This window comes from Carassius carassius, chromosome 38, assembly GCF_963082965.1.
Source record: "Carassius carassius chromosome 38, fCarCar2.1, whole genome shotgun sequence".
Classification (NCBI taxonomy): domain Eukaryota; kingdom Metazoa; phylum Chordata; class Actinopteri; order Cypriniformes; family Cyprinidae; genus Carassius; species Carassius carassius.
The window spans coordinates 4,896,175-4,923,998 of record NC_081792.1 but is presented as its reverse complement, the minus strand read 5'-3'; the positions used below and the strand labels follow the sequence as shown (position 1 = coordinate 4,923,998).

At 37.5% G+C, this 27,824-nt stretch overlaps 1 protein-coding gene across 6 annotated transcripts in view; it reads right to left on the bottom strand.

Moving 5' to 3' along the window:
- LOC132119172 (low-density lipoprotein receptor-related protein 1-like) overlaps positions 1–27,824 on the bottom strand; it is a 182,483-nt gene that overhangs the window by 111,850 nt on the left and 42,809 nt on the right. For all 6 annotated transcript variants that reach the window (XM_059528940.1, XM_059528944.1, XM_059528941.1 and 3 more), the window contains exons 3-6: positions 11,849–11,986; positions 8,380–8,499; positions 7,411–7,539; positions 6,993–7,253 (exon numbers count right to left, since the gene is read on the bottom strand). In XM_059528940.1, coding sequence (XP_059384923.1) covers positions 6,993–7,253; positions 7,411–7,539; positions 8,380–8,499; positions 11,849–11,986 — 648 coding nt within the window. The remainder of the gene's footprint in view (positions 1–6,992; positions 7,254–7,410; positions 7,540–8,379; positions 8,500–11,848; positions 11,987–27,824) is intronic.

Sequence of the window (27,824 nt, the reverse complement as noted above, 5' to 3'; positions counted from 1 at the left end):
GGTGAAAACTGCACATCAGCATAAGAAAATAAAGTCTGATGTCAAACTTAGTCTGCTCCAAAAGCCTTATACAGTGAAAACTGTAAAACAAAAGTTGAATGGAGATTTGAAAAACTATAAATTCTAAAGATGAATACTCAGAGCTCAGAGATTTGGGACAAAAAGGGTGCGAGACTCACTGGCTCCGTTCAGAAAGTTTACATTAATACTAGAGAGATAAAAACCAATAAAGCAAGAAGCAAGTCACTAAATAAACATAGACCTGACAAGCTGTCAAAACAGAGCACAGATAGCTATAGAAAAAGAGTGAGGATTTGATAAAGAGAGATTAATACTAAAACAATGCCCTGAATGTTAGTGGAGGCAGAATCGTGTGGCTGAAGCACTGGAGCATGAGCCGATTTAAGCACATGACTGTTTAAGAAGCTTTCCAGAAACTTCTTTACTAAGCAGACCTTATGTCAGAGAGCAGTGTCTGCTTCTGCTTTATCCCACATTACTTCACCACATCTCCTGTCTTTCCACTATTTATGCTGAGACACACCAAATTTACATGCAAGAAATTACTTTACTGCAATATCGCAACTCAATAACACTCATGATTTCTGACAAAAATACATGACATTTGGCACTTTTCATGATAAAACTCCAGAGCCGCAGACAGATGGGGGATTGGGTTGCCTTGTGTCAACCATAATGTCTGGAAAATGTTCCACAAAACAGAATATAAATATGCTGCAGAAAACCCCAGCAACCTACACAAACCACTCATAAACACAGACACATATGGACATATGGATAATGGCTTCCGGAAGAGTGTGCACATGTGTGTGAGAGTGATTCAACTCCTTGAGTGAAAGAACCAGCCAGTTTCCACAGTAACAGTAGACTCTGGTGGTCTTTTAAAGTACAAACTAGAGATTTTGGACTGACCCTCAAGGTATTAACCTCCTCGACTGTATTCAATGTAATCATTTCTGACATGATCGCTATAATAATAATATTAATTATAATAATCATAATAATCATAAAATACATACCATTTTAAATAAATTATTTGGAACATTTTGTACAAGACTGTTGTCTGATGTTTTCTTCATTATGATTATTATAAAAAAAGAATTTATTAAAATTGTGATAGGATGGAACTAAATAAAAAAAGTAAATTAAACAGGTTTTTTTTAAATAGTATACAGATAGTAAATGTAATTTCAGTGTCTCAATTTTTACAAATACTGTAGTTTTGACTCTGTTTTTCCAGTTTTGTAATGTTAGGGTAAAGTGCTTTAGGGCATATTTTATAACCTTTGTACCATTCAAAAATATGCTAAATATGCAAGGTGCACGCTAATATAAAAAACAGTTAAAAATAAAATATCTAGAATTTAGAATTCACCAATGAAACTATAGTTGTCGATGGATTTTACAACAGTATGCCATAGTTTGTTGAAATAAGTAGAGACTACAGCACTATCCTGCACTGTGTTAAAAAAGAAAAGAGAAGACGATGAGTGGAAAACATCTGGTCGCCTCATCTGCGTGTCACACTGAGGTCATGAATCATGGCAAACACATTTCCTGTGTGACCCTTCCAGAGACCGCCACGACAAACCCACCAGCTAAAAGAGATCTGAACCCGGGTTCACGACAGTATTTCTACAGAAACGCTTCAGGTTTATGAGCTCTTTGCAAAGGAATGTCATTTGAAAAAGTATTTGGAGAATTTAAGGTCTAATATTGTACTATAGTCTGCAATGCAAATACCATATCATTTTAATTACACTATTTAAAGTTATTAGATTACTCACTCTTTCTATCAGAAAAGTTTTTACGATTATTTGAAAGAGCAAAATCATGATTTGATAAGCTACTTTCACCTCTTCGTTATTATTCCTCCTTCTTCCTTTAGTTTTTCTTTCTTTCACACACACGGCAGGCATCCATATCTTTAACACTGAGGGCAGGAACTCAATAGCTGCCAACAGGAAGCCAATGACCTCTTCCTATTGAGGGCACACTGTCATAGTCAACCCTGTGACCTGTGAGTGTGTGCCTGAGAAGCGTGTTTAAACAACCGATATTCTGGAAATCACTGAAAAATTATGCTCCTTTTTAAACTAACCAGCACTTAAACCCGAAAACATTTTACTCAATGACAGACAGGTTTGAAACACAAACTATGAAAATATGTGAACACAAAAACTCTGCATGTCCGCATACTTGTGTAAAGTATCCTTCTGGACTAAATTTCCAACTGAGTGCCAGAGCTGTTTTAAGACCCAAAATATGCACTCCAGGTTTCCTGTCTAAACCAGTGGTCCAACTTTAGAAAATGACTGAAAAAACAGGCCCAAAACAGAAAAAAAGAAGATTAAAAGTGTGTTTTTTATTGGATAAATAACATCTATACAAACTTATTTATTCTCACTGAGAAAGCTGCAATGCATTCTGGGACAACAACGGGATTCAAGAGATGATGCCTTAAGAATTCACACTCACTTGTCACTAACGGATAAGAATTGCAAGAACCGGCTGGTCTGCAGGTCCTTGTTACTGGAACTACACCACACGGCAGCAAAAAGCACATTTCTCCATAGACATCCATTCAAAAGTAGATGCATTTTTCAGACTTTTTATTTTTTTTTCATCGCAAGTGTTTTATTAAAAGTGTTAAATCTACTTATGTTCCTGTCTCCAGTTAATGACCTCAAAGCTCATGCACAAGTCTGAATGGATAAGAACTCCCTGAAACTAAGGGGATACAGTCAAACAATAGTCAAACAAATAAAAACTCATTTTCTTGAGTTATACTTATTTTAATATTAATTATTGTAATAAGTGGTTAATAAATAGGAATGGCAAGAAGTCCTTGGACTTACAAGATACAACAGACTGGCAATGGGATGGAGCACAGGAACGTGTTCACAATTTTTTTTGTGTACTAGATATGGTTTGATAGAATTGAAGATCTTACACAGACTTCCCCAGTCTAAACTAAAGCTCTCTAAGATATTTCCTTTGGTGAACCCATGATGTCATAGATGCAATCAAACTCCAGAGTCTCTAGGACATATGTCTTGTAAGTGTCCTAATATGCATAATCACTGGATTTCAATCTTTCAATTATTGTTCCAATCAAGACCCAATCCTGGCTATTTTTGTTGTCAGAAGTGACAAAACGTGCAAAACATTATAAACTGTTATAAAATGAAGAAAATATAATAACCTTTTTTCTTTTAATATATATAAAAAGAAAAAAAAATCCCGCAACACTCGTAAAAATGTTTACAAGCAATGATGACTTTTTTTGCGTCTTGTTGCAGAAAATTATGTTTTTTAAGTAGCAGTCTGGAAGACATGGAATAAAATTTCATGATTTAATCATAATAGACATGATAATCAAAACCAAACAAACGTTTTGTTTTGGCAGTATACCTGAGACATGAGCTGTAAAAGCACAGCCCTTTTCTGGAAAAGTGGGCATTTAAAGATATAGGCACGAGATCAACGTGCTTCTGCTTCCACTCAAAATAGGCATTTTTAAAATGATATATTAAATAATCTGGGGTGTATTTTGAGCTGAAACTTCACAGGCAGATCCTGGGGACACCAGAGACTTATATTATATATCTTGCAAAAAGGGGCTTAATAGAGGCCCTTTAAGACTTTAAATGAAATATCTTTGCATATTGAACATAGATCATCTTTCTGTTTCTAATTTTGTAATGGTCTCATTTTCAATCACAGTTTCTGGTCATTCCCAAAACGATTTTCCCAGAATGCTGCTTTCTTTTATTAATTTAACTTTCCATCTCTTTCATAAACACTCAGAGGAAATTAACTAAAGAGTTATGTTGTGCATGGAATTTCTGTGCAAAAACAGCCATCTTATACATTAACCAGTTCAAAAACAGATTCAAGTGTGGCCAGAAGGATCATCAGAGGTTCTTCAAGACAACTGACTGGAACATGTTTAAGCGGGCTGCCACATGCAATAACACCACTGACCTCCAGGAGTACTCAGAGACTGTCACTGCCTACATCAACAAGTGATGATGATTGATGATGTAACTGTCACAAAAACCATCACTGTCCGGGCCAACCAGAAGCCGTGGATGACAGAGGAGGTCTACAGACTCCTAAAGACACGAAATGCTGCCTTCAGAGCTGGAGATGAGGTGGGCCTCAGAACAGCCAGGGCCAACCTGTCCCGCTGCATCAAAGAGGCTAAGAGACAGCACTCCAGGAGGATAGCCCATCAATTCAGTGACAGCAGAGACACTAGGAACCTGTGGCAGTGGATACAGACCATTACGGACTACAAGCCCCCACCACGGACCTGTGACAACAACATCTCTCTGCTAAATGAGCTGAACACCTTCGCTCGCTTTGAGCAACAAAACAGCACCACTGCACAGAAGACTCCACCTCCTCCCGGCGACCAGGTGATGACGCTGACCTCAGACAGCGTGAGGAGATTCTTCAGCAGGATCAATGCACACAAAGCTCCGGGTCCTGACAGCATCCCTGGGCGTGTACTGAAAGACTGTGCAGCAGAACTCACTGATGTCTTCACAGACATTTTCAACATCTCACTGAGTCAGGCTGTTGTTCCCACATGCTTCAAAACTACCACCATCATTCCAGTTCTGAAGAAGCCATCTCCATCCTGCTTCAATGACTACCGTCCTGTTGCACTTACCCCCATCCTCATGAAGTGCTTTGAACGGCTAGTCATGCACCACGTCAAGTCTGCCCTCCCCCCTGCATATCTATATATCTATATATATAATTTTCCTCAAAAGCCAGATGAATCAAAACTCACAATTTAAATCTTTTTCTGAAAAAGAACAAAAAAAAAACATGATGATTGGATAATCAAGTATAGCAAAGTTGATTTAGTACAGAACAGTGTTCATCCTGAATTACTATAAATAAAAACTTAAGAAAGACAGAAAGAAAAAAAGGACCTAATAGCATTGTTCCTGAAAATATATGGTAAAACTGACTGCAGTTCAGTCACACTGCAGGCATCATGGATATGTAACAAATAGTATGGCCTACACACACACTGCTCTATTTTAATCTGGTTCATTCTCCCTGTCTTTATCAGGAAGAATGAAAGAGAAATCTCTGGTCTTTGTATGTAGCTCTGGGTCTCAACAATGTGAAGAGTCTGTCTGCAAGTAGACTGAACACACACTATCTTTGTTCATGCTGATGCGCAGACTGATGATTAATATTGTAAATATTTCCAGTTAGCTCCATACAAATTCTCAATGTTTTCACTAAAAAACTATTTTACAATACTGTGAACTACATGAGAATGCCAATATAGGACAGAAACCAAATATTTACAAAGACCAAGAATGAAATATTTACTTCCCTCATGTCATTCCAAACCATTACGACTTTCTTCCATGAAACACCAGAGGAGGTGTAGCAGAATGTTTACTTTTGTTCAACTGCTCCCCAGGTGCCGTGGCAATATGGCTGCCCACTACTCAAGGTGTGTGTTTACTATGGGCAGGATGGGCAGCTTGTGCCTGCTTTCCATTTCTTTTGGCATCCACCTACTGTGTGTGTTCACTACTCACTGCTGTGTGTGTGCATTTGGATGGGTTAAATGCAGAGCACCAATTCCGAGTATGGGTCACCATACTTGGCAACATGTCATTTCACTTCATTTCAGCATGATGCTTGAGGATGTAGCCGAATTAGTACTCAAATTCTCCCTCTTATTCCCATCCCTGCAGTATTATTATTTCCCTGGCTGAGGTGGTATTATATGAAGATATACTTTAAAGAGAGAGTGCAACATAATCTGGTTGGGATAACAAGATCGGCTGCCCCTTTTCCGGGGCATAACAGGTAGGGTACACTTGGATGACTTCAACCCTGGGGCCTATAGCTCCTGGTTACCAGGTGCACGGAATGGTAGTTTTTAGACACAGGCAGTCTCATTTGTTGAACTTATACAACACAGTAGGCAGGCGTTTGTTCAGTATGGAGCAGTGGGTATTAGCATCCCCATATCATTATAATCGACGCAGTGTAGAAGTTCCATAGAAGCTGCCATATTTCATTGCCAGCATGTCTTATTCTGTCATGTAACTATCAACAGCCAATTTTATTGGCGTATTTACACACATGCTTCAATCTCTGGCACATGCTGAAGGTGTTGCCATAGCGTCATCATCGACACAGCGTCTTGTTACTTAACCAAGAAATTTTCTGGCATGTCTCTTAAATGAATGTGATGCTACTGATGTTCCTTATTTGTAAATTGCTTTGGATAAATCATATGAATAAATAAAATAATATAATTGTAAATGTCATTGCGCTGACTGGAATATCTGCATGCATAATTGACATGTGAGAGCTACACTGGAAGGAAACATTATCAATAAATAAATTCTTGAAAATTCTGTCATAATTAATTTACCTTTATGTCATTAAAAACCTGTAAGTCTTTTGTTGCTTGTCCATTCAACAAAACTTCCAAGCCTTAAAAAGGACATAAGGGCATCATAACAGTAATCCATATGAATTAACCATTTTTGATGTGCCCTATAAACCACTCAATGGCAGATTTATCATGTTAGGGTTTCCGTTTACCATTTTTGATGTACTCTATGCATTATATTCCTTTTACAATCTCTTTATAAACTTTTTTACACTTGAAGGTTTGGTCGAATGGACATTCAATGGAGGGAAATACATCTTTGGCTATTCTTTAAGGTTGAATGCAACAGTAAGGATGGCACGCACAGCGTGGGATGACTATGCTTTAGAAAATACAATGTTTACGTTATTCAGAGCAGAAGTGGTGAATATTTGACCTTACAGCTAGTAAGGACAGTTTCAACACATAATCATCTAAAAATGTAGCTTAAGCATCTTCATGAATTTGCATAAATTTACTTAATGATGACAAGTGAGTGCGTGATAAATGTGGTTATGTAATGTGAACTCACAGCTGCGTTACTTACGGTGTAAGCTGAGGGAGATATTGATGGTCCTCTCATCTGTGAAGCTCTTGAGTCCTGTTATCTTAGCGCACTTCAGTCGTGTGCCTGCGGGGGAGTCACCCACATTGATCCAGCACACTGTTTCCTGTGCATACAGGAAGTCCATGGCTGTGCTCTGTTTTGTGCTTATGTAGAGTGACGGGCTGCTGGAGCCGCTCAGAGACGTAATCTGGATGTTCTGGGAGTTTGCGATCAGTAACACGGGGAGACGGTCCACAGGCACTACAGCAACAGGAAGACATCTGTTTCATCTCAAATATAGTTATAGTTCAGCCAATAATAATGAATTAAACTGTTGGCCAATGCGGATACATGTATGTGAGGGAGACAGAAATGGAGAAGCTTATGTTATGTTTGAAGACTGTTATGTTTGTCTTACCATTCTTGGCCTTGCAGGAGCGGTTGTCTGGTTGAACCAGATAACCTTCCACACAGGAGCAGGTGTACGAGCCGTCTGTGTTAGTGCACTTCTGACTGCAGGTGCCGTACACCGTACACTCATCAAAATCTGAACCCACACACACACACACACACACACACACACACACACACAAAACAGTACTTTTTGAATGAAATTTCTAAGCATCTTTAAAAATTACTCTGATAGAAGCAAAACTAAGTAATTATATAAAGTTGTGGATAATATACCTTGGCTAACACTCACAAATGAGACTGCAAAGTTTAAAACGGCAAAAAATATTTAAAGGATACTTAAAGCATACTTACTTTTAAAAATATAAAATAATATAAAATAAAAGCATATGATATAAGAAATCAATGTAGTAACAGAAATTAATCACATATGAGATTCACAATGCAATTAGTACAAGAAGTAAATTGCTAATGAACTAAAAGTCTTATTTTTCACAGTTTTGTCTCTACAGTAAAACCTACATGGAATTTACTGGAAAATAAGAAAAAATATATATATTTTTCATCATTGATTCGTGTCAACTAATTTAGTTAAGCAATGCTAACAAATGAAACCAGTGTGGCATGACATAAGCATCAAGTAATTTGCTCATGTTAGCTCATATTAAATAATAAAATAATCATAGCCATGCAATATGCTCAATAATAAATAGTCAAACTGTCATAATCTTAAAATAAACAATAAAATATCTTAAAAATGGCCTAATATGAAAAATAATTATGACAATTGACCAGCTACTTTTTACGATTTAGATTCTAGCAAGTGTGAATGCTATTGTGTATTTATTTGTAAGTACTCAAGTTCATTATTCCCATTCAATTAAAATAATCCACTGTAATGTCTTTATCAGCAGTAATGTCTATATTGTTACATTCATAGAGGTCTATACTCAAAGTGTGTGTAAATGTAACCAACCTTTACAGGTCTTTCCATCTTGGCTGATCTCGTAGCCGCTCTTGCAGTAGCACATGGGTCCAGTGCGTGTGACAGCACAATTGTCCTGGCAACCAGTGAGAGTACAGTTGAGCGCCAGTTCTACAGTGATCAGAGCAGAGGACAGCTAGAGGTCAAACAACACTGACAACTGACTCACACGCCCCGTCAACACTCACTGAAGAGACTTCATGCAGACTGCAAAGTTCAAAACAACTACAAATATTTGACATGCATCTAAAAGGCAAATGACATATATCAAATGAAATCATATGATACACAAAATCTCATAAGTTTTGCTTTTACTCGATGTAGTAACAGAGCTTCATCACACACTGAATTACAACACAGTGCATGCTAGACTAAAGGCACTAGAATCAAGCTAACATGTAACATAGAGTAATTCACCAAAGTGGACATTTGATTTTTATTTTATGTGTGTTCTTTTTTTATGAGCTAACTCTTTCTATATAATTCATATATATATATATATATATATATATATATATTTCTGCCAGGAAACCCAAAAACACAAGACAATGCAATGTGTAATTCAAAATATTGGTAAACTGTAAACAAATCTCAAAATTGTATTATATTAACATGGTTAATTAGGCCCTAGTTTTACCAGACTTTTCTTATATGAGGATAAGTAGAGTCAGTGAACACTAAATAGGTGTTGTAAATGTGGGCTAAATAAGTTAATAGGTTCTCAAGATTTCTGAACTAGCTGTTTTTGTAGTTTAGTTTCAACACATTGTCTGGCTGGACTACAGTTTTTGAATGTTGATGTCTGCACACAACTTTGAGGCATTTTTATGTTAACACAGTAAGGAAATCCTATTTTGCATGAAACTGATTGATTTGACAAACCACAGAGTGACTGAAATGAAATAACAGTGGCTGGTACCTCAGCAGGTGGTGAACGGGAGTTATGTTAACAACACACACACACACACACACACACACACACACACACACACACAGACACACACACACACACCTATCCCAGAACTCAAGGGACGCTGCAAAAATGAGCGTACAGTCAGATACAAATGAGCCTCTAGATGAACTGCATCAACAACTCACAGCAGCTATGCTAATATGCTAACAGCTCCTTACGTAGTCAGCCTCAGTGGTTTTGTCAGTGCAATCATATACTCAGTTCAAAAACCAGAGCTGTCTATGTATGAAGCATCTGAAGGCATCACAAGCCCAATTCTGACATGAACACTGGTCCAATATTTCCAAACTGTGTCGATACACAATCACAGCAGAAAGTATGTGAGTGTGTGTTTTGATTTGCGTGTATGTATATGTGTGTGGATGAGTGTAAGCATGCAAAGTTGAGCATGTGAAGGAAGTTCTTCACTGCTAGTTCTTAAGATGACTGAATGGAAGTTTGACAGCAATTTGGCCTTTACTTCACATTTCACCATTTCACTATGACAACACAAGTACTCTGATGGGTTAAACTTACGACTATACACTGGTATATCTACCAAAAATAAAAAATGTTCTTCTCACTCAAAATGTATAGCAATGCCAAGATAAAAACACATACTGTATTAGTCAACCAAATTAAAATGAGTTCAAATCTAAACTGCATTTTGTTTGGCTGTTCCTCTTTAGTCTTTCAGTGGTGGAATTTTTTCAGATAACTAACTATTCATAATTTCATCAATGATGGCAAGCTGTCCTGGTCCAGCGGCAGCAAAGCAAATATTTATACAAACTGAATTTTGCCATCTCATGCTTTACGATTGCTATTACTGAATGCAGTGTGGGTTTGGCCAAAAATAATTTATCTTATTTAAACCAAACTGTTTTATATGCATTCACAGCAGTGTTAACTCAGTGCTAGAGTTACTCTCTCATTATCTGCATGTGCTTTTAAATGTTTAATTCATGCGCTGGTCTGATCTGTGCTTTTTCTGAGCGCTGCATACACCCGAAGTACGCGCGCTAAAACCTGTCAAACAGCGCCTGATTATTGAACTAAGTTATCTTTTGTGCTAATACTGTCAAAACACACAACGTTTACATGTAGATTATGTCTAAAATGAAAGTAAACAGTTGAGAGAAAAACCTATAGGTGCCTGTATATAAGATGTGAGCAGGTCTTAAAGGGACAGTAGGCCTATTAAAAATTCAGCCTATTGTCATTGCTGTCAAGGGATAGATCACCCTAAAATTTAATTTCTGTCATTATTTACTCACTGTCACGTTGTCCCATACCTGTATTATTTATTTCTTGTGCTGAACACAAAAGAAGATATTTTGAAGAATGTGGGTAACCTAACAGTTGCTGATCCACATTGAATTTGATAATAGCAAAACATACTATGGAAGTCACTGTGGACCATTCCTCAAAACAGCATTTGTGTCGAGAAGAAGAAAGAAACTCATTCAGGTTTTAAACCACTTTTGAGTGAGTAAATGGTGGGATAAACATAAAACCGACAGACAGCTGACAGAATTGTTATTTTTGGGTGAACTATTCCTTTAACAAACAACTTGCAAAATGGTAAAACCAACATGACAGAATTGTGAAAAAATTGTGAATCGTGATATCTCTATAAAAATTTATGATATGATATTTTTTCCATATGGCCCACCCCTACTTCGCAGATATTTCTCTAACAATTTCCAGCCTTGTGAACAACAAACTTTTATCAGAAGTTTTGACTGAGACACAGGAAGTTTCCACAGACGGGCATGATGAGGCCCAGACACTGATAGAGCCGATCCAGGACTGTGTTCTTTCTGTTGGGCAGTGCTGCTAAACTCACACCAGATTTACACCGCCGATACAACTGAAACACAGGCATGTCTTTACAATCTTGTAGGTTCACATATTTCTCCATTATCATTTAGGGAGATGAATAAGTGACAACATAAACAGATTTGTGTATTATTTTTAAATGACACTATTGGTAACACAGGAAATTCATAAGGGTTCACAAACTTTCAAGCATCAGTGTATTTAGTTCATGTTTGTCCGGTGAAAATTCAAAGTGCAGATCTGTGTACACTCTCTATCAGCTAACACAGCTAATTTGAAGGAGGATTTGGTAAGAAAATAATCTTATTTCAAACTGAAAACAAGATTATTTTGCTTACCCCACTGGCAGATTATTTAGCTTGTTTTAAGGAAAAACTCACTTAATTTTGACTTACTTTGTCTGAAAGCAAGGGTTAGGGTTAGGTTAGGGTTATAATTTTTTTGATATTTGGACTAGAAACAAAACTCACCCTTAACATCTCACACAGTTTTGCTCATTAAGTACATTTATATTGGATGATAAATCAATGTTTTGCTGTTTAATCCATGGTAATTACATTCAATGTAAATTTGAACTTTGCAAATTCATATTAATAGTATTAATGTTGGATAACTACAAAATATCTGTATATAATCCAGCGATGTTTGAAGTCATGCAGTCATTACCTCTGCAGTGCGGCCCTTCGTCTCCTCCGTCAGTGCAGTCAGAGACGCCGTTACACAGTTTGCTCATGTGAACACACAAGTCTGAACCCAGACACTGATGTTCATTAGGAGGACACTGGGACACACGGTTATGAGGACCTGAAAGAGAGCAGACAACAAAAGCATAAAGATGACGATACTACCTCCAAAGCATCCCACTTTTGATCATTTTAAAACCTCAATGTGATAAGCTGAAATGCTAGAAAGCATTATAGGCATTATACACAATAAAAGAACACTGGAACAACAATTCATGTTTAAAGTGTAGGTGAAATATTTTGAAAGCATACTATAATTTACTGTACTCCACAGCATCTGTTATTTTAGAAACTAATGTAACAATCTGAAAAACACTTTTTATTTTGTTCTTTCGTACTTTCAAACACTGTTGGTTAAACATCCCAGTTGATGGTTTTATTATGACTGTGTCCATTAGTGTGCAGTCATGTGTTTGTCTGAGTCACTGGATGAGCTGTATTTGTGTGTCTGAGCTCTCATTGCTCTGGAGTGGACAGAACACTGGGCGTGGAGTGAAAACGGACCAAGACTTCCCAAATCACTGACCAGAAATGAGTGAACGTGTCTGTGCGGAAATGTGATGCAACAGCATTTTTAAAGCAATACATGTTCTCTGAACGTCTAGCTTACTGATGAGATCATTGATACAGTGCCAGTACAAACACACATCAGTGGTGCTCTATTAAGTTATGACAAAAGGTTTATATGCAGCTTGTGTGAGCGGATGTGTATGTTCTTCTGACAGAATACATTCCCATTTCTCAATTTCAGTCTCCTGTATTGGTACGTTAACATCTTGAAGTGTTTATTTGAGCAGTTCAGCCAACGAGTTCAGAGCCAAGCTATGAAAGATCTGAGCAATTTTGAAAATCATTAGTGACCATCAAGTTTTCTTGATCATATTTAGGTTTCTAGTGATTTGAACAAAACCCTAATCATAAGTATAACACTTATGATATCTAAAATAATTTGGTTTGTTGAAGACAAGTATGCAGTTATTTTAATATATTCACCTGCCAGAGAGTATAAAACAGGTGAAAAAAGTCTGATACGTTTAATTAAGTGTACTATACTATACTTCTTTTAAACTAAAAATATGTACAAATCAGAGATATACTTAACTAAATTGTTATTAAATATACTTGGTTTACACTGATAGTCTATTTGACCTATACTTGTACTTTTAATCTTTTGCTTGCAGTAAAGCATAATTAAGTACACTTGGCTTGTAGTTGTGTTTATATATTTTAAAAAAATCTACTCCCTATATCCGATCTACTATTTCTATATCCGAGCATAGCTAGAGAAAAAAAAAAAAATAGTGCTCCATGGCGTTTTTCATTATTTTTTGAGGATTATATTAATTCCCATGATTTCTCATGCATGGAAATCACAATTTAGTCATAAATACATTCTTCACAATTGAATTTCATACATGTAACACAAAATACAAAATGTGCCAGACTTGTTTAGTTTTCTTTTTCAAATTAACCCTCATTTGCTTTACACACTTCTCTACTGCATTGTAATTTTAGATGTGTATGGTAAAGGCTCACAAAAAAGTCATGTCTTTAGAGAATTTTAGAGCATATTTTTAAACCTTAAAAACTGCAGCTGTTGGTGGACATTAGAAATCAAAAGGCATTGTTGCTCTCCCAGGGGTCCTGTAAGCATGAGGGATTGTGGACACCTTGCACAGGCGTGTGCTGAGACCATAAGCCTCTTGTAATATTCTGATCACATGTGGTGTTCTGGAGGATCTAGAGGTCGAAACTCTCGCCGAAGGGGAAACGCTCGCTCAAAAAACCTCAGCCACATGGAAAACTCTGGAATAAGACCCATCACATAGAGAACGTGACCTGGGGCCCCTGTGACAGGACCACAGGCCCCTCAGACAAATGAGGCAAAGAGTGAGATTTTGAAATACAAAGAATGTGGAGCGCTCTAGGGCAGTTTCCACATGCTGACAGATAGTTTATTTCTCGTATTTATAGATAACAGATGCTTGAAGTTCCATACGAGTAAAACAAAGCAGGTAAAACAATTTAGGGCAAGGGTCAAATATTTAGTGAAGGCTAACTGAAAGGCTGAACTGTGTTCTAATAACAAAAGTATTTCTCTTAAATACCAGTCACATGTATTTTATTATTTTGTATAAAATAAAATAAATAGCTGCACAAAAATTAGATTCAATTACCTTTTCTTTTCTTTTTTGTTTTATGCTATTTCAACATATTTGTATTTTACGCTATTTCAACGCAATTTCAACAACATAGTTTTGTTGTTTTAATAGATGTTTTGTTTTTCATAATTCATTTCTTTTATTATTTAACATTGATGGAAAGCCATAAATTGAAACCCTAAGGGTACTACATCGTAAATATGTATATGTTGTATGATGGCAGTTATGTTTAAAACATTATTTTATATTTCAAACTGGCAATAAACACAGCAACAGAAATTGACTCAAAAATGAACTTAATCTAAATATTTTTTTTTTTGGTTTGTTTTTAAATCAGTCATGTAGCATCATAAAAAAAATAACAAAAATGTCATAATAATGAAAGAATATTTTGACTTGATCAGCTGTCCATTTGAAAAAATGTTTAAACTATCTAAAAGGAAAAATACATACATACATAAACACATAGATCTATGTAAAGGGTTTATGGGGTTTATCACTGATATTTAGATGATATCCGGCTGTGTTCAGAATACTTCCTGAAATACTGCACTGTATACTGTCTACTATCTTATAAAAATATTAAGTTAAAATCTATGCTTTACTCCCTCAGCTTTTTAATTCAGTGTGTGGCATCCAGTTATCACACTGGGGGGAAAAAATATATATATTTTAATTTTTTTGCGCAATAATATCTCAACATTTCAGTCCAAATAAAGGATTATGAAACATTAAATAACATTTTCACAAGTTCAAGACCATGTTAAATGTCATGCATTGCACTGTGAGATACATTATCCCAGTAAGCAATGGCTTGTTTAGTCCTATTAATCAAATACATGAACTGGAGTGTGATGAGTCACTGCCCTCACGCTATATGCTTTAAATAAGCATTTGTTCTGTTAATACCAGTGTTTTGAGACTGAGACTCAAAGCTGATTTGGCAGATACAGTTTGCATATTACTATGATGTTTATCGGAGTGAAAATTCATTCTTCAGTGGTAAAACTCCATTAGAGTACAAAAGGTATGCAAAATCCAGAATCGTAGTCTGCAAGGTGAAAATTGCATGTCTGGGACACAATAGCAACAAACCACATGTTTTAGCTTTTCAAATGGTCCAGGATGAGTTTTGCATCAAAGTTTAATAGATTATGAGTTTATATTCAAAACCCTAACTTTAAGTATGAGCAATAGTAAAAGTAATGTATATGTATATATAATATAGCTAAATGCATAACAACATCTGATCTCTGGGACTCAGTGAATTTACAACTCAAATTGTCCATGTCAGGCAACTCTTGCATAGAATAGAACAGTAATGGGCCATCCCATGCCACTGGTGCATCCATGCGTGCATAAGATCAATGTATGTCTTAATGCTCTCCTTAATTGTTCATTAACTATAAAACAGCCCAAACATAACATGAGAAAGTTTCCACACATGAGACGGATCATCAGCACTGATCATAGCTTGTTTTGCTAAATGCAATTTTCTGTACAGACATGAAACAATATCTAACTGATGTCAGAGGGGCACATTTGTTTTAGGTTCCAGAAACAAAAGTTGTGTGTCCTATAGAAAACGATTATGGCCCACAACAGAGGCTTTGGCCATTGCCTGTGTTCTGGACAGGTCAAACTACTATTCAAACAAAAGACCTTACCACAGTTACTAACGTGCTTATTTAACAACTTCTTTAACTGAGATTAACTCTTTCCCGACCCGCACCACCATTTTGGATCATTTTCAAATAAGTTATGGGGTGGTGTTGGCGCAGTGGATAAGACACACGTCTTTGGTGTGAGAGACCTGGGTTTGAATCCACTGTGAGACACCAATGTGACCCCGAACAAGACACTTAACCCCTAGTTGCTCCAGAGGCGTGTGACCTCTGACATATATAGCAATTGTAAGTCGCTTTGGATAAAAGCGTCAGGTAAATGAGTAAATGTAAGTTTAATGGCGCCCAAATTTTTTTTTGTATTAATATCTGAACATGCAATATGTCAAAACAAAGAACAGAGCCTCTGCTTTAAATAATAATAATGTTTCATTCTTGCTTCATCTTTTTTTTTTTTCAACAGTTTAGTTTGGGTCCATTTCATAAGAAAGCAACTTTTTGAACAAATAGCTGAGAAAATCATGTTTTTAAAAAGACAACGTCTGGCAGAAAGATAGATGCCAAACCTTGAGTCAACACTGCATTCAGCAATGTTTGGCAGTTTTGATTCATATGCTGTTTAATATCTGATGTTCAATGCTCTTTCAGAAAATGCATATACCTTCTTCCGTACATTAGTGAAAACATGGAAAGCTGGAAACTTGCAACAATGGCGGGGAAGGAGTTAATGGTCCATTACAAGAATTCATGAATGAGAACTGGACGTGACCTCTCGAATCCTCACAACATCACACAAACCATCCACATACCACCAAGGCTGAGTGTCTGAAGGTGAATCCAAGAGTGTGCACTGGCAGGCCACTTCTGAAATTCTTCTTGCCCTAATCTGAAGATCATTCAGGGACAGAGTCTGTTTGATGGCTTAGTCTCCATCAGAATGGATCTTTATTTTGGACCCCTGTTGAAGATCATCTCTCGAAGTGTTTAGTAAGGACACTCAAACCCATAAGGAACTCAGAATGCTTAGACAACCTTATCTATTTTAAAATCCTATTTCAGATACAGATATATACAGCACTTCCCACATAAACTGCAACCGTAACATTTTCATGACATCAGTTAATGTTCAGAATATTATAAATAATATTCAGGGTAAAATACAAGTTGAGCAACATTTAAAAATCCAAGGATAACAGAAGCAAGTCTCTTCACCCAGACGATATATCAGTCATTTCAGTGTGAAGTTTAACGTTCACACATCAGTGAAATTTGAAGGAGCAAAGTTTTCAAAGTTTGATATTTATATTAAAACAATAATTTATTTGTGTTACATGGTTTACTGTATGGATTGTATAATTTCACCTTTGTCCCAGATCTATACTTAAATTTGAAAAACCATAACACACACACATATGCATGCAGAAGGGTAAGGGGATGGAAAACACAGTTTGTAAAGTATAAAAAACATTATGTCTAGAAAATGTCCCGCTAGAAGACGGAAATCCACTGTGTGTGTTCAAAGTAGTGTTCAAACATGTAGTGAAATTGTACTATGAACACTTAAGCAAAGAATTTAAATAGTTTTGTCCTGATTTACCAGCACTTTTTAAAGGTGTTAACTGAGTCAAAGGCTTGTAATTTATCTGGGACAATATACCCTTAGTGACTTAATGCTGATCCACCAACTTTCTGATTGTTCAGATTAAATAAATACATAGCTAAGGTACATTTTGAAGGCACTGTAAAGACATGTAAAAGTCAAGAGGAGGATCTTGAAATCAGTTTCGTGGGACACATGTAGCCACTGAACAGATTTAATGTGATTCCTCCGTCGAGTACGAGTCAGCATTCATGCAGCTGCGTTGAACTCTTTGATAAACCAGCCAAAACACATCTGCTGTAGTGAAGTCTTGCATAAAATGTGTGAATGACTTTATCACTTTCAGTAAGGGAGAGAATTTTGCATACTTCAGAGATGTCACAGATGTTAATATGCTGTTTTATAAACAGTGCTAAGGGTTTCTTAAAACTGAAGTTGCTGTCAAATACGATTCCTAAATTCTTGATGTGACATTGGGCTTCAGAGACGAGTCTACTTAAGACAAAATAGATGATTCTCTGACAATACTCAATATTAATTAAGCTGTGTAACTTTCTAGTACAACAGCTACTGTATGTTCAGCACAGTACTAAATAGCTGCGTTTCCGTTACCCTTCAAATTACACAAATTGAAATTTTGAAAATATGCCCAACGAAAATGGAAATCTTCAATATATCGCAAAAATGTTTTAAGCTTGCATGAGGCAGGTTTTAAGGCAAATCGGAAAAGGAATATTTAGCAAAACTGCAATGGAGACATTTACAGGTTTTTACAGGACACCTTGCGTACGTAAAATCATATGATCATTCTTTAATGTAGTATAACCTCCAAGAAACACCTCATAAGTGGTTGCTCCGACACTGCCACACTGCTACCGATCTAGTCATTGCTTGTGTTTATTCCAGCTTTGCTGCAGCACGTTTCAGAAGCGGCTCTCCACGCTGCTTCACTAAAAATACATATCTACGTCTCCTTCGATTAAAATTAATGGCTAGTGCAATGTGAAGGAACAGAGTGCAAGTCATATTTGTAATTTGGTAAAAAAAAATACTCTTTTTGAGTGATGAATCTTACTGTTCAAGCTAAATTATTTTTAAGGTTCTGCATCCTAGAACAAAAGTCACAGTCATTGTAAATTATCAGGTACTACAAGGGTAAAGTGAGAGGTAAAGAAATACCAATAACAGATCTGAGACAGATCAGGTTGAAATAATCCACCTGTTTAATTAGGCATTACTGATCTGAAGCAGATTTACCACCTCTTGCAAAGACTACATCTGAAACTCTGCTGGAGGGACAAGATCATTCATTCTGCTTTTAAACAGTATAGATATTGAGCTCCTGAATGCACAATGAGACAGCCAACCAAGTAGGTTTATACATTATTAAGCATTTTATGGAATGTAAGCTCTAAAACTAAACACATAGCTGATATTTTATGCTCAGTTCATTTGTCCAGCTGTCAGATGTTAAACAACAGACTCTTCTCATCTCAGCACAGCAGGTCAGAGATCCACTGTGAGATCAGAGCGCAGACCTTCATCTCTCTCAACATGAGACAGATCTAAATGACTTTTGCACACAGATGTTACAGCCATAGGCTGCTCACAACTCTGGGATGATGGGAGGTTTAGTTGTGGCTACAGTGAAAGGTATTGTGTCTAAGAGGTCATTTCTTTTTCTTTTAACACTTGATTTTATATTATTTGATAATCACTGTTCATTTGATGTTTCTTTTAGGTCCACAATGGAAGTTCCTATAGACAAATTAGTTGCATTCAAGGTATTCTGGTTAGAATAACACATTATATATTTCTCTCTTCTTCTTCTTCTGTTAAATTATCTTTTTTTTTTAATTAATTTATTTATTTTTGCAGAGAATTATGGGGAATGCATCTCATAAAACACCCAAATAAGTAGTATTTTCTGGCAATCTTAGTCAATTTACACAATTTGTACATTTTCTAATTGTACAGTCCACAATCACACAATGAACACTTGACCAATTCCAATTTGCCATTTTATTATTATTATTATTATTATTGATAAATCAGGAAGTCTGAGTTAAAAGAAAAATGGTCAAGCCTTACTGTACATGTTTCTGCTTTCATTAATATTGACTATATTGATCTCAAACACACTTTTAAGTGAAACCTCATCTAATTTCACTTCTCCAGTAGATACAAGAAAGATATTCCCAGACCAAACAAACATGTTGCATGCTTTAATATTTACACCTCTGACATTTGATGATAAAAGGATGATAATTATTTTATTCATAAAGGCATATCACTGTCCTCATCTCATCGAAGCTCAGGATTGGCGGTACAAAGCTGTCTATTGTGATGTAGTTGTCCACAGAGGATGGCCACAGCAGCTGCAGTGGGCACAACGACACACTTCACTGCTGGTCGTAGCCACTTCACAAAGGACACAGTGAAATCCTGCCATGTAAATAAATAAACCTCTTTCATGGGGCAGATGGTCAATGATCTGAGGCATCTGCACTGAGGGATCCACAAACAGAGCACGTTTCCACACACATCCTAATTAAGTGTGATTTAGGTGACATTTTCTATTTTAAAGTCTATAATCATCTGTATTCACTATCATGCTGTTCTGAACTTTTCTTTTCCATGACACACACACACAAAAACATATTCAAAGAATGTCTGAGCTGCTTTTTTCTTTATAATGAATGCATGAAAACACATTGCCTCTTTTATGACATCAATGGCAATGGCATCAACACTCTAGAAAATAAAGGTTATTTAATGGCATTCATGGTTTAATAAACATCCTTTAATAATCATGGAAACGTTGGAAATGTTCTTCACACTAATAATAAGAAGAAGAAGAATAAATGTTTAAGAAGTGATCAAGAAACAGAGGAAACAAGGAAACAAAATGGGGTAACATGCCTAAACATAACAACTACCTTACTAACTTAGATACTGTGTTATACACAGTAAATTAATAGTTTTTTGATGCAAAAGTCACAGTTAATAGTAAGTTAATAGTGAGAATTGCTCCCAAACTAAAGTGTGACCAAAATGGTTGTTTGGCATTGCTGTGAAAAGTGCAATTTGTTGATTTATTTAGAGTGCCACTGTTTCTCACTAATGAATGACACATTTGAGTTTATGCTTTTGTGAATCAGATTTGAGGGCTATGGAGAAGAGCAATATTTCCAGTGAATTACAATTTAAAACTCCTTGTGCAGCATCCAAAGACCTGGGCCCGTATTCATAAAGATTCTAAGAATCCTCTCAGAAAACTCGTAATTTAGCTTAAAAAACTTTTACGTAGGAGTCTTAGCTTAAGAGCGATTCGGGACCAATCTGAGAGCAACTCTGAGTAAGGAAAAGACAAAAACTTTCATCTTAGTGAGGAGGTGGGGTTGACCCCGTTGCTATGTATGACACAATCTTTTGAAGACTGTGATTGGTTGGTTGTCCAAGAAGGAAAAAAAGAGTGATTTTAAGTATAGGGTTGTGACGAGTGGGGCGGGGCCGAGGGATGTGGGAACACGAGTGAGGCCGGTGGAGTGATTGGGAAATCCGCTACACCTGCGACCCACCACCGGTCTTGAGTCCCACAGAGGAGATGGAAGGATATAAAACTGGAGCGACGACAGTGAAGGACGAGAGAGGACCAGGCCTGGGCTTTTAGTTGTGTTTTGGTTTTTATTTGCGCGCACCAGTCGTCCGTGAGGGGCTGGTGCGCTGTTTTGTGTTTATTTTGTGTTATTAAAATGTCCTCTGATTGTCCGCCGGTTCCCGCCTCCTTCTTCCCGATGACTAGGAAGTCTTTAAATCATTACAAGGGTCTATTCTAATTCTCACTTTGAATTTACAGGCGTAATTTTTCCTATTTGACCGTTCTCTCTCTCTCTCACACACACACACACACACACACACACACACACACACATTATATGTGTGTATATAAATCCTTTTTTTATTTACCATGCTTTTAATTTCCTATAAGGTATTTGATTGGCTTAGAATGATAAAAATTGTTCCACTCTTTCCCATTACAGTGATTGCTGTCCTATTTAAGTGGCGGTTTGAATGTTGGTTTTAATGTATCAAACATGGAATCAAAACCAAGAAGGGCGAGAAAGCCAGACTGGACAGAGGAACAGTGTTTACTGTTAGCCCAGTTAGTGGATGAACACAAGGCCATTCTTAAAGGGAAATTCGGGCCAGGTGTCACAGCAAGGGACAAGAAGCAGACATGGGAGCGTATAGCACAAACTATTAACGGTTCATCCCCCCTGCTTGTGCACACCTATAAGCCTGCTATATTCATAAATGCAGTTTTTTGAGCCTGCAAGGTGGGAATGTCCAGTGGAAACGAAATGAACTGCGACACAATAAGATGTTCTGAAAGTGCTGTAATTGTTTGTGTGATCACTCTGCTTACAGAAGGTTGTGACAGACCCAAATCATCACTATTGCATTGTTGCATTTTCCCAGTTGCCAAATATCGTAATGCAGTGACAACTTTAATTTCTGGCGCTATGGCATTTCTGCGCTGTGTCAGAGATGTTAGCACGTCTCTAATAAGATCAGTCACAAACATGATCCCTGCACGATCTAATCTATAGCATCTTATTAACTCACTGTCATCCATTGTCTGCAACACATTTCTTCTGCCTCTTCGTCTTTCTGACATTTTCTCCTCTGCTAAAGAAACTCTTAAGCCTCTTAAAAGTCCTCGTCTGTGCTCCTAACAAGTTTGACCTTAAGACCTCTTTTAAGGGTTAAGATGCTTTCTGAATTACTTTTTTCTTAACTAGGATTTTTTCTTTAATTTTAAGAGTAAATGCCAACATTTCTAAGAATTTTCTTAGAATTTTGTCACTAGGAGCTACTTTTTGCATTAAGATTCTTTATGAATAAGGGCCCTGGAATGTAGCACACAAGTTGTACGTACTATTTTTATGGTGTCTTTTTGTCCTTGTAGCTTAACAGTAACTGGTCAGTAAATATGTTCATTGTATGCAAAAGAGCTGAGATTCTTCAAAACATCTTATGTGTTGAATGGAAGAAGAAAATCATACTGGTTCGTAAAATTAAATGTTGAGTAAATGATGACAGAATGTTCATTCCTTTCAAAGCAGTGGAACATTTTACTAAAGCAGCGAGTAAGGTGTCACATCGGCTCAAAGTATTAAGAAAAACTGTCTAATTTTAATGCAAAGAGCATAAAGGAGTCAACACCCAGTAACGCAGCAAAAATAGAGAACGTTCAAGATTAGGTTGTCAGTTGTCTATGTGTGTTGAGAGAGAGAAAGCGAGAGAACTTTCGAGCTGAGAAAAGCAGGTCATTAAAAAACAGCAGTTTTCCTCCATTCCTCTGGACGGGGTTTTAATGACTTCCAGACTGAAGGTCTCTCCTCTCCTCCTCTTATGGAGCGGATACAGTCTCTGCTCTTACCCAACACTTCTGCAAACCACACCACCTCTTTAGAGAAAGATAAATTATTTCAGAGCATGTAATTGGTTGAGACGAAGGAGTACAAACATTCCTTAACTCCTAATGCTGCCTCATGAACTGCGCCATTGTTTTCCAGGGCCGGATTTCAACTAGCGAGTTAATTCTAATTACATCTGTCCCCTTCCCCATCTTGCCCCATGATAAACTGACGGCACACTATTTTTTAACGCTTTTCTATTACGTCAGAAAGGATGTGAATGGAAAGATACTTCACACTCCCAGACATCACACAATAAGAGTCAAAGATTTTCGTCCCAACCTGTGATTAAAGGCTGCTGTTAAACTAAATGTAAATTATGCGCAGTGCTAGGTAGCATCTTTTTTCAATAGTTATTTGAGCACTGCAGGGGTGACATATTTTTGGAAGCCAAAAACTGAAAACCTGAGTTTAAAGTCCTGAAATCAACAGGTTTTTAGAATGGGTTTTTGGTTAAACGCCTGAAATGAAGTCTGTGCTTCACACAAACTCAAGATGTGAGTTTTTTTTCTCCATGTTTTATTCTTCATAATACAGCATATCCTTGTATGTGATGTTTTTAAAGCTTAATCACTGCGAAAAGGTAAACTCATCTACTCATTAGTCAACTTTCAAAGCCTCGTGTTTGAAATGGCATTCTTACAAACTATTCTATTCAAACTTCCAGAGAAAGTATTTTTTAAATAAAGACTGAAAGAGTTGTTGGAAGCTTAATGGTGGTGACGTTGGAGTCATGTGACAACAGTTTGTTTACAGCCTAAGTTTAGCTTTGGATTTAGGCTTCAAAACTCACGTTCATTTGTGAAGATTGCCATGATGAGCAAAACGTATAAGAATCACAGACTTTTGTTAATGGGTTGTTGCTTAGAAAACCAGGGTGACACAAACTCATGGGTTACCCTCATACACCACCATTCCAGGCATCATTAGCCACTTTTCCACTATCGGGCCAGTGCGAGCCAGTGCTTTAAACGGGCCGGGCAGGGCTAATAGCCTCGGACCTGTGAGCCTGTGCTCCAACAAAAAACAAGTGCAAGCACCTTATTACGACCTATATTTACGGTTTTAAAGTTAAGCGCCATCTAGCGGGCGTAAAAATAATGACAGTTTTGCGTTGCGTCTGTCGTCATGAAGACGTATAATGTCATTACCAATCAAAATGCACGTTTATTTAAATGCAATGTGTGGGCTTTTTACACCGATCTCACAGTATTTCCTACATAATTTACTAGGTAGCTTATTCGTTTGAATAACCACACCTAACCCCACCCCTAAACCTAACCCTGACAGAAATCATGCTAAATTATGATTTATTGAGCATATACATTTTCGTGCACGTCCGTTCCCTGGGATCAAACCCATGATAGCATGATTACATATCAAGGTATAACGCAATAATCTACCAACTGAGCTACACAAAATGCAAATCAGTGTGAAAAACATTAATATGAAAACGACCTTTTGCCGATAGGGGCACAATTCTAGTATACGCTCTGATTGGTCGTATTTCAGGGATTTGGACAAACGACCTATACAAGTGTATTGGTTGGAGGACAGGTTGGGACCTGTAGCAACGAGGCCAAAATAGAGCTGAGTTTCCACCGTCGAGCCTGAAGCTCCACTGCACTTTACTAAAACCTGCCCTTTACACGCCTCTCTGGAACAACATCATGCAACCCCATAATTTCACCAACAAAGAGAAGTTATCAGAAAACTAATAAGAAATAATTCACTGGAACTATTGTGATCACAAAACGAACATGATAAAAGCAGCTGTTTGTTTGCGTACTTTGTTAAATATTTAAATCCAAAAGCATCAATGTTTTGCTATAAGTGACACATTGATCATAATGAATTTATTTATCAGGACTGAAACTTAGCATAGCATAGAAAAAAGCATAGCCTGCTTATTCAGTCGATTCTGTTTCTGTTTATTTGAAGTCACAAAAGCCTGTATAGGCTATATCATATTTAAAAAGAATGATCATTTCTATATTTTTATAAAAGCTCCAGAACAAAAAACATTATTATATTTTTAAGACATATACGTGGAGCTAAACTCTCGAAACGAGACTTATGACAGATAAAATATGTTTTACTAAATAAATACACAATTGTGATAGAGATAAGAAGCTAAAGTCTGATTTCTTCAAGCAGTCGCATTAACCATGTATTGAATGCCTAGCGTGCACAGTTTTTTTAATCGCTTATAAATATTTCTGCTTTGTTCAGTGTATAATCTACAACGGATCAAGTTATTTCAAACACTCGCTGCAGACTGAAAGTGAGTTTTGAGCTCAACTTATTTTAAAAAGTCTGGTGTTATAGCTGTTAGCTTTCTGAAATGATCCGCGGTGCTGAAGCTCTCCAGACGTGGAGAAACTCCAACTTTGTTCATAACAACTCCTCTAGCCCCAGCTGGCCCGCTTTGGCCCAAGGGTTTTGTCGAGCCAAAAAACCCTGGCCGTTGGCCCAGAGGAAGCCCCGATGAGGCATGATCAAGCCCCGGAAGTGACAGCGAAAATGCGACTGGCCCTGGCATGCACTAGCACGCCCGCTTTTGGCCCAACAGTGGAAACTTTGGGGCTATTATGGGGCAAAAACCATGTTTCTAAAACTGAACATAATCAAACAATACAAATATCTAATCGACCACCAGACAGCATTCTGTAAGCAAATAAGTGAGTGAAAGAGTTTACACATTGTATTGCACTAGTTCTTTGGAATGTATTAATGATGCATGTATAAAATATACCTTTTGTCCATGTTCAGTTGGGTAATGACACTTTATATGGTATTCTCTATTAACAGACTGAAAATATCATCATATATCATCTAATATATACACCGATCAGGCATTATGACCACTGACAGGTGAAATGAATAACACTGATTATCACTTCATCACGGCACCTGTTAGTGGGTAGGATATCTTAGACAGCAAGTGAACATTATGTTCTCAAAGAAGCAGGAAAAATGGGCAAACTTATGGATTTGTGTGAGTTTTTCAAGGACCAAATTGTGATGGCTAGACAACTGGGTCAGAGTGTCTCCAAAACTGCAGCTCTTGGGGTGTTTTCCTGGTCTGCAGTGGTCAGTATCTATCAAAATTTGTCCAAGGAAGGAACGTTGGTGAACCGGTGACAGGGGCCATGGGCGGCCAAGGCTCATTGATGCATGTGGGGAGCAAAGGCTGGCCTGCTTGTTCCAATCCAACAGACGGCTACTGTAGGTTAAATTGCTCAAGAAGACAATGCTGATAATGGTAGAAAGGTGTCAGAATACACAGTGTTCAAAGGTTGTTTTGTATGGGGCTGCATAACCACAAACCAATCTGAGTGCTCGTGCTGACCCCTGTCCACTGCTGAAAGCACCAACATTGGGGACATGAGCATCAGAACTGGACCATGGAGCAGTGGAAGAAGATGGCCTGGTCTGATGAATCATGCTTTCTTTCACATCACATGGATGGCTGGGAGCAAGTGTGTCACTGTCCTGGGGAGCACATGGCACCAGTATGCACTATGGGAAGAAGACAAGCCGGCGGAGGCAGTGTGATGCTTTGGGCAATGATCTGCTGGAAAACCTTGTGTCCTGCCATCCATTCGGATGCTACTTTGACACATACCTCCTAACTAAGCATTGTTGCAGATCATGTACACCCTTTCATGGAAACAGTATTCCCTGGTGACTGTGGCTTCTTACAGCAAGATAATGCATCCTGCTTCCAATTTACCCAGATCTCAATCCAATCAAGCATCTATGGGATGTGCTGAACAAACAAGTCCGATCCATGGAGGCCCAACCTTGCAACTTACAGGACTTAAAGGATCTGCTGCAAACATCTTGGTGCCAGATACCACAGCAAACCTTCAGGGGTCTAGTGAAGTCCATGCCTCAATAGGTCAGGACTGTTTTGGTAGCAAAACAGGGACCAATACAATATTAGTAAGGTGGTCATAATGTTATGCATGAACTGTGTAAGGATTACAAATAAAATCAATTCAAATATACTATAAATATGTGGGTGGGGGGGATCAATTATATCCCTATCAAACTGGGAAAAATAGACTAGTTGGAGTAAGTAAGCAGATAATAGAAAGAATCCTTAAAGAAAAATCCTTAAAAGGGAAAACAACAAATGATTCATAACACTGTGCCTACACTGGATATGAGCAGCTGCACTATTATAGAACCACTGATCTATAATGAGATTCATTATATATAGATCAGTGAATTGAACTCTTTAAAATCAGTGATGCTGTCTACATCATGGTTGCGGCACGGCGCAACACCACAAATCATTACAGTAAACCGCTGCTGCATTCTGTTCATGGACAATGGCGAGTGATTTGCAGATCTTTAGTTCCACTGTAAATACTGCTGCTCCATAGTATAAACAGAGTATGTGCGATTGCGAATCCTGAAAATGATAGTGAAACTAAATGCAGTCATGCATTCCAAAAAAAAGGGCGGGGGATGGGGGGGGTATCATGATGCCGAGCAACATCGTGATGTCTATCAACCATTGGCGAAATCACAGTGTCACAGTGTCTGGTCTGTGTTTCCCTGGGTGTCCACTAGTGGTCTCACTTCCCCATAGTCACCCTACTGCAGGCACTACATTTCCTACAAGCCTTTGTCCAATTCATCACTGTTAATTGCACACATGTTAATTGCACTCAGCTGTCTCCACTTTCATCATTTGCACCTGTCTATTTAAACCGGTCTGTTTCTATCTGTTTCATGGAGTCCTTGTTTTCAGTCACCCGGCTTTCTCGTGTTCCCTTGTGTTTTTCTTGTTTCTTGTTTCGACTGATTTTGTGTTTTTGACCTCCTGCCTGTTTTTGGATTTGATTTTGGATTTCCCATTAAACACTGCTATTTGATCTCTTGTTTCGTGTGTGCATTCATGACAGAAGGACTCCATCATGCCCAGATCCAACGGTGTGGGATTTCGTATCTGTTCCCCAGCCACCATAGAGGAGTGGATGGGGAGACTTTCGAACTTAACCACCCCCCATCAAAA